Source organism: Trichomonas vaginalis, chromosome III (genome assembly GCF_026262505.1).
Source record: "Trichomonas vaginalis G3 chromosome III, whole genome shotgun sequence".
Taxonomy (NCBI): Eukaryota; Parabasalia; order Trichomonadida; family Trichomonadidae; genus Trichomonas; species Trichomonas vaginalis.
In genome coordinates, this window is record NC_067205.1 from 11,296,109 (window position 1) to 11,304,482 (window position 8,374).

General features: G+C 28.9%; 2 protein-coding genes across 2 annotated transcripts, besides 3 other annotated features; one reads left to right on the plus strand and one right to left on the minus strand.

Moving 5' to 3' along the window:
• Positions 1-998: 998 nt before the first annotated feature.
• Positions 999-1,814, plus strand: TVAGG3_0681790 (RNA polymerase II transcription regulator recruiting protein; the record flags this gene model as incomplete). Its single annotated transcript, XM_001309989.1, has 1 exon — positions 999-1,814. The coding sequence occupies one exon, from the start codon at positions 999-1,001 to the stop codon at positions 1,812-1,814; it is 816 nt and encodes a 271-aa protein (XP_001309990.1).
• Positions 1,815-2,198: 384 nt separating this feature from the next.
• TVAGG3_0681800 (RNA polymerase II transcription regulator recruiting protein) lies at positions 2,199-2,802 on the minus strand (the record flags this gene model as incomplete). The annotated part of the gene is made up of 1 exon (XM_001309988.2): positions 2,293-2,802. The coding sequence occupies one exon, from the start codon at positions 2,800-2,802 to the stop codon at positions 2,293-2,295; it is 510 nt and encodes a 169-aa protein (XP_001309989.1).
• A 2,274-nt stretch (positions 2,803-5,076) lies between these two features.
• Positions 5,077-5,099: a mobile genetic element.
• Positions 5,100-6,046: 947 nt separating this feature from the next.
• Positions 6,047-6,529: a mobile genetic element.
• Positions 6,530-7,709: 1,180 nt separating this feature from the next.
• Positions 7,710-8,374: part of a mobile genetic element that runs on past the window's edge.

The window sequence follows — 8,374 nt, forward strand, 5'->3', positions numbered from 1 at the left end:
CAAGACACCTTAATAATGCACGAATAACTAAAATTTATTAAAAATGAAAAATTTTATTAAATTAGATTTTCGAATATAATTACATATATCAATATTAGTCAGTTTAGTTATATATTACATATCTATATTTGATTTTGATTAAATATTAAAAATTGGCCCGTTAAATTATAAATTTCAAGCATAGTATTAATATTAATATCATTTGAGCTAATAATTATAATATCCGCATTATATGTTATATTATATCATTGTTAAATGTGGGTTATGAATCATATTTCAAAAGATTTTGACAAACTTTATTGAGAATCAATATACCTACAAAAATTGTCCAGTTCTTGAGTATTTGTTGGACCATTATTGCTATACAAAAAATATTGATGTTGAAGAATTTGTTAAAAATTCTTCTATTAAAAGAGGTATTTTAACAAATAAAAAGGACCTGTTGCATTAGATGATGCTTATTCTTATGTAAAATATGCACAATCATTTGAAAACCCAGAGAAAATTTCTAAAAATCGAGTTTTTTGCCTGTGCTATTAAAAGCATATTTAAAGGCGTGTTAATTTAAATTATTCAATGAGCACAATAGTATACCCTCACATTCAAATATTTCTGAATCACTTTAAAATCTCTGAATTTGAGAATAGTGATTTTGTAAAATCAAAATAAATTTTCTATAACTGATGGTAGAGTGCTGGAAAACAATACCAGTTAATAAATTCAATTTTTCAAAGTACAGAAAATGTAATTTTCTGTTTGCTCTCAAAATTGACAGATTAATAAATTTCTCGAAATAAAATATAAATCCTGGATTATTAGATGAAATGAGAGTATTAAAAATTACCAGTCCAAAAAATCCTCTCAAATACAAAATTCAATATACCTTCAGTGCTGATTGAAATTCATTATTTGTAATTTTGCTGTACATACATTGTTGAACAAGATTAAATTAATTTGAGTAAAAAACCGGAGAATTTTAAATCAAAAAAATATAATTGATGGAAGGACTAGATACTTTACTTAATGTCTATGACTACCTTCTAAGTGGTGCAAACCCTGCTGTTGTAGGTGAGATGAAGCTGCTGTTCTACAACCTCATCACAAACAAAGTTTCATATCAAGAAGCAAAGTTAAAGTCGATTTCATTAGTAGGAGTGAGTGATCCAATCGACAGATTGTATTCCTTATTACTTGTACCTGATGAGCCACTTCCTACACGCCACTCATCTAGAAAATATTCCTCTTCAAGGGGCTCTAATTCGTGGAATAAAATTGAAGATCAAAGACTCCTTGCAGGCATTAGACGCTACGGTTTGTCGGAGTTCAAGAAAATTTCCGTTTTTGTCGGAAATGGAAGGAATCGTGGTCAATGTTCACAGAGATGGCACAGATCGTTAAACCCTCTTATCAACAAGACTACATGGACACAAGAAGAAGACTTACTTTTAATTGAAGCCGTAAACAGAGTTGGAAACCACTGTTGGTCAAAAGTTGCCCAAGAATTCAACGGAAGCACAGATGTTCAATGTAGGTACAGATACCAACTTATCTCAAAGAAATACCCTGAAGACCTTGGAATCAAACCTAGTGAGTACTTCAACAAGTATTATTTGAAACGCCCACCAGATGCAAAGCGTAATGCATCACCTGCAAAAGCAGCCCCACCTGCTCAGAAAGAAACAGCATCAAACCAAAATGACAGTGCAATCGAATTTGATAGCATTGTTGATGCATTCCAGCTGCTTGACCTCATAAAGGTTTCAAACTCAGATCCATCAAGCCTCTTCAACACCTTTGAAGAACTAATCAAATAATGCTTTTTTTGTTTGAATCTTTTTTTTCCTTTTGGATTTTTTGATATTGAAATTAAAAAATTTTTATTTAATTATGACTTCAAATCTTTTTCTAGTATATTTGTTGATGATTGGATTCGATTTAAGCATAAAAAATTATGAAGAATTTCATTATGTGTTCGATTTTGAATTGTGAATTGTACCAATGCTTCTGATTTGAAGAATAATCAGAAATAACGAAGAGTAGAATCGATTAAAATGCATCAAAAAAAATTTAAAAATTTACAAATTTTATCATAAAGAAGCGGTATTACTAGAAATGTAAAAGATATACGAAAATTAAAGATGAAAATAAACATTCATATTATAGCATTTTGTTACATAAATATATTTTAGTAAAACATAAAAAATAGATAGATGTAAGTCAATCGTAAAGAGTCAAAGTGAAGTAGATGAATCGAACGGACCCTTTTTTCATAAAAATTGAAGTTGTTTTTGATTAATCTTTTTGATTTTGTGGATAAGAAACAGCAACATTAGTAGATGGGTAGTAAACAATAAAAGGTGGTTCATTCTTTTCCCATTTAATATTCTTTGATCTCCTTTCGAGCTTTGATTCATTGTGTTTAATTCCATGATACTTCGTTAGAGCTTTATGCCATCTATTTTTAATATTCATTCCACTTCTACCTGGAAGGAATTGAGATATAAGTACCCATCTAGGTCCAAACTCTTTATATTTCTCGACAATAAGAAGATCTTCTTGATGGGTCCACGGATCTTTCTTGGTTTTCGTATATAAATAATTGTTATATCTATCACGACATTGATTAGCATTCCTTCCAGGAAGATGTTTTGCTACTTCAGACCAAGGAGAAATTTTTTTGTTTTCAACAAGGTCTTTGATTAAGTCATCTTCTTCTTTTGTAAATCTCCTGTGCGCAGTCGGCATTGGTTGGTCATCCGGTGGTTTGATCTCCAAGTTAATTGCATCTTTAATTTCTACCATCAAAAAAATAGATCAAAAAAACGATAAGGTTATGAACAGAAAAGAAAAACATCTTGATATTAAATGGTTTTACTTGTGGTTAATGGGAATTTCTCGCATATGTTCGTACATGAGCAAATACTATACCTTTTGCGAATAAAGAATTTTTTCATAAAAAAATTTTTTTAGGAATTAGCATATCGGCGTTTTGCGACATTGCCAAACGCCAGATTTTAACCCGACATATGAGCATAAGCTCGTATATTGGAATAAATTCGACTTATTCCATATTAAAGTTATTATAATAATAAGGCACTTAATGTGCAAATCTAATTGAATTAGAAAATGCACATTAAGTGCCTTTTATTGGAATATGTAATACCACATATGGAATATGAAATATGATTTGTTATTATTTGTTTGTAATCAAAATACAAAGATATTTTATATAACAATTAATTTTTTTTATTTTTTCAGCAAGTGTGGATAAAAAAGGATTACAAACAAATTGAATAGTTCCTATGTCCTTTTTTTGTTTCAAAAAAAACAATAAATTAATGATTTGTCTCAAACAAATAAATTAATGAATTGCAATTGATTTGAGTTGCTATAGACATTATAAAAGGTTCAAAAGTTTATATAACCTAGTAAATTAAAATAAAATTTTCATGAATTGAACATATTAGTTGGGTTCCGCTTTGGCAAACTTTCCTGTGAAATTTTTTGGGAAAAATGTTGATGGATATTTGGGAAAATTTTCGATGGTAAATTTTGGAATAGTTTTAGTCGGTTTTTGCATTTTTAAAATGTTAGTCACCTTTTCTCCTTCCAAAGTGAAAAAAAAATTGTTTAAAATATAAAAAGAATTTTTATTCGCATAGGCGACAAACAAGGATTTATAAATAAATAATGGGGCTTTGAGTATTGATCTGAATTGAATCAGATAATTAGCCGTAAAAAATCTTCTAATAACGATTTCTCATGCATGAAAGATGGCTATGAGTGGCGTTAATGAGGGCGTTTGATAATTGGAGTTGGACATAAAATTTGGAGATCTTAAATTTTGAGAATTTTGGTGCGATCTTACTGGTAAAAGCAAGAGTATGGAAGGAGATTGAACTGAGAAAAAAACTAGAGCATGCAAAAGAATCATGCTACAGCTTAGTTGAATGTCATTTATGCAAATAAAAATATCTTTTTCAAATTTCAAACAAATTTTTGCCACTTTTGAAAGAAGATAAGGTAACAAACATTTTAAAATGCAAAACCTAGACTTAAACTATGCCGAAATGTGAGCTCACCGTTACGGTTTTTTCTTTTTTGGGGCTCGCAAGCTCGCCCCCAAAGAAAAAACCGTAACGGTGACTAACATTTAGGAAAAATTTTATAATTTTTCCCAAAATGTTTATTTTATATATGCTAACAATATTATAAGTATAATTTCAAAATTTCTTTTTTTCACAAAAAAAAATTGATAATTGAATGGAACAAATAGTTCATTTTTTTAGATGTTTTCTTCTAAATACTGGCGCTTATACTAGATAGAAACTTTTATCGGTATTCTCGGCGTAATACTTTCGCCTGAGTGATGCTATCTCGGACATAGTCAGAGATTAATCTTTCGACGAAATGGTAGAAATATTTCTTTTGAAATATTTTAGGGGCTCTGAGCACAGCCAGAAGGTCTCCGCCATTTCAACGTACCTAGAAAATTAATCTCAATATATTAGTTGGTCGTCGCAGTGATTCACTGTTAATCATCACTTTAGCGTTGCTTCGCCAGCTTTAGAATGTATCTAAAAAAGTAGTAATTAATAAAATCTGTAATTATGGAATATTTTTACAGGCGTGAAGAATGTAAAAAAGTTCTAAAATTACGATTCTCGAACTTATTATTATTTTTGATTGGAATACTATTTTAATATTTCAATCAAAAATAATAATAAGTTCGAGAATCTAATTTTACTTATGCACCAGTTAAACTTTTATTTTTTAAATAAACTATTTCTATTAAAAGATTTTAAACTTTTTTTTAATTCTTCACAGTTTCTTAATTTCGAGTTTAAAATGATATATACTAGAATATATAGATATGATTAAATTGTATGAAAGATTTTAAACGTTTTTTTAATTCTTCACAGTTTCTTAATTTCAAGTTTAAAATGATATATATTAGGATATCTAGATATGATTAAATTGATTGGGTTTCATTATTTATTAATTTTTAACTCTATTTCAAATTTGATAAGATTTTTATATCTTTTAATCACTTCATTTATCAACATGGATGAACCAGGGGCGGCGACAAATTTGCCCAGCCAGTAAAGTATTCAATTTTTTTTGCATTTTTTTAAGGGTGCACACGAGAGGATCATGTAAACTTCAGAATTTAGCTTCTTAACTTAAATCATGGAATGTCTCAAAGACAAAAGTAGCATACAGCATGTAAAGCTAAAGAAAGATAATCATAATTAATACCTTAATTTTTAATATTACGCATTTTTAGGTGCAAAATTTAAAAACATTCTAATACAATAGAGCAGTTTCCAAAAGTAGCATACAGCATGCAAAGCTAAAGAAAGATAATCATAATTAATGCCTTTAAAGTTTAAAATCTTGATTTTTTTTAAAATCAAATATTTATAACTTTAATACATACAGCTTAAACCTTATACTTGTTTTCTCTTGTGAGAAAGCAATCTTACAAAGCTAACAATCCTAAAAAATAAAGAATTAAAATTTAATAATTTAATCTAAAATTAAAATCAAAATTAAATAAAATGAGTTCTTTGTAATAATACTTTCAAGGTAGGATATATTTTAGTGGGATCTATTGAGTCATCACTAACAGCATTGAGCAATCTATTGAACATTGAAATACTCTCGATTTTTCTTTGTCTTTTTACATCAATTTCTGCGTTAGTTGCTTTTCCATGATCCTAATAACACGGTCATCTGCTGGATTTTGATCAATTTTGAGTTTGATAACGAAAGATGGTATCACTTTTGTATAAATTTCTATAATAACATCATCAATTCTGAGATTTTTTCGATCAGGAAAATAGTCATGTTTGAGTGTTCTAAAATGAGCTTCGGCAATATTGTTAGTTGCGTCGCCTTCACGCCTGTCACGAGCAATCCATCTTGATATGTTGTAACGCCATTGTCTGTTAAAGTATTGAGATGCTGTTGGATCTATGTCGAGCAACTCCAGAACTTGATCATAGGCAGCATTTGCTTCTTCCTCATGTTCTGCATCTAATTTGAAGACTAAATCCTTCATCAAATTATATAATTGTTCAAATTTTTCTTGAGAAGAAAACTTATTTGATTTGCGAAGAATTGCACGAAGAACATGTACTCCGCACCAAAGTATTTGAGCTTGTGGAATGCTTTCTTCTATTGCTTGAGCTATCTGTGGAGCACAGTCCATGCTAATGTATTCTGGCTCAATTGTTACCCATCTGAGATAGGCGCACACGCAAACTTGAATGTTTTGATAAGTGTCTGGTTGACAAAAGAAATATAAAAAACGGAAAATGTGAAAATCTTTGATTTTGCCAGTAAATGCATACAATGGAATGTTTGATCGCAACAATTTATAGGTGCTGTCTATATGAAATGTCTTGATACTATGCGCATAAGCTTTGCCTTCAAAAGGCGCGTAATAGAAACACATATTATTGTCTGAGACTTCAAATGCAATGAGATCATCTGGAGATTCTTCTTGTACTGTCTGAACAAAGATTTGCAATAAGGGTTTCGTTTTGCGAAAAAAACGTACAATACGCAATTTCGCTAAAAAAACATTTAGCTAGCAATTTCGACCTTTGACTCCACTCAAGACGTCACTTTTTTAATTTTGCGGTATCATATTTTTGGAAAATCTTTATGAATATTATATAAAAAGTCTCTTTAATATCTATATTTCATATTTTTATCGATTTTTAAAGTTTTTGCGAAAAGTATTCAATTATTTTTGCTATTTGGTCGGGTAAATGTCAGATTTGCGACATTTTCTGATATGATATTCAGATTCTACGTTGATAATAATTCTTATAGAACCCTCTTGCTATTGTGTCAAAATTGCGAAACCGATAGCAAAAATATCTCGCAATATCAAAATTGAGATATTGAGTAAATTATGCATTATAGAGATTAAAAATCTGATTTGTGAAAACATCTCATCAGTTTCTAGCTAATTCAAAAATCTTTACTATCTTATTCGATTAAAATGAAAAGGGAATAGTTTCATTATGCTTTAAATGACAGCCTTATAATATAATCATAGTTTTCGCTCAATATGCAGCATTTTTTTTCGAAATCTATGGTCAATATCCTAAATACTGATTGCTTTGCATTCATATCTCTTACATTTTCTATACCTACATCACTATTCATTGCTATTCCTATCTTTTTCATTTTTGTTTGTTTCTCATAATTTCTCAAAAAACATGATAACTTGATATTTGTAAATATCATACTTTATAACGTAAATAAGAACTTGACCTATTAAGAAAAGCAGTAATGAAAAGAAAATCTGAAATTCATAAAAATTACAAGTTTCTGATGACAATTAGCTTAATTAAACCAGGTACAAGATTATATAATTGTATTTTCTATCCAATTATCCATATAATATCTTATCCAGAAAAAATAACTTGATCAATACCAAATGATTTTTTAACTAGTAAATAAAGTATTTTCTTTACACACACATTGTATATCATAGTTTTTTTTTGGTTTCGCAAAACATCCAAAAACAAATATGCTATAAAAGTGACAATTTTAGCAAAACGAAACCCTTATTTGCAATGACACAACATCGTCAGGAGAATATCTAGTTTGAAGAGCATGTATTCTCTCTGCAAATCGTTTGATTGCACGTGGTTTTTGAGCGTACATCTCTGGAATGAGATGGATAAAATGCACACATTTGCACACATTTTGACACTTTTTCTGACAAGCATCATTCAAATTTGAAGAAAAACCTCTAAATTTCATTCAAATTTCTGTCAAAATGTGTGCAAAATTGAAATAGGCACACATTTTGACATACGATTATTTATATACGTTATTTTAATGGTTTCAGAGAAATCTTCGTTACACATTATTGAAGATTACTCAATATTTAAGTGAATGACTCACTACCACCTGTTTAGAAAAATGGTAGCATAAAATCCAAATGTCACATATATTATTTCTTATTTCATACAAATAAACTTACAATTATAACCTCAACTTGTTTGCAAAGCAGAAACTCAATATAAGCAATCGATCAGTAGTGTATTTAAAAGTCGAATTTAAATTTAAAAATTTATAATCTTATTTCGGAACCAAATAGTATAAATTTAGGACAAAAAGCTACGTGGTGTTGATAACAACTATTAAAATTCAAATATTACTACCATGAACAATACAATGGCTCATATTGATAATTGATAAACGTGCATATAAATTGCATATATCATCAATGTCATTAAGTAAAATACATGTATATAAATAGATTAGAAATATTTTTCGGTTAGAATTAAAATCTATGTAATAAAAAATAAGTTATAAAAATAAATACCGAATTTTTATTTGTAATATA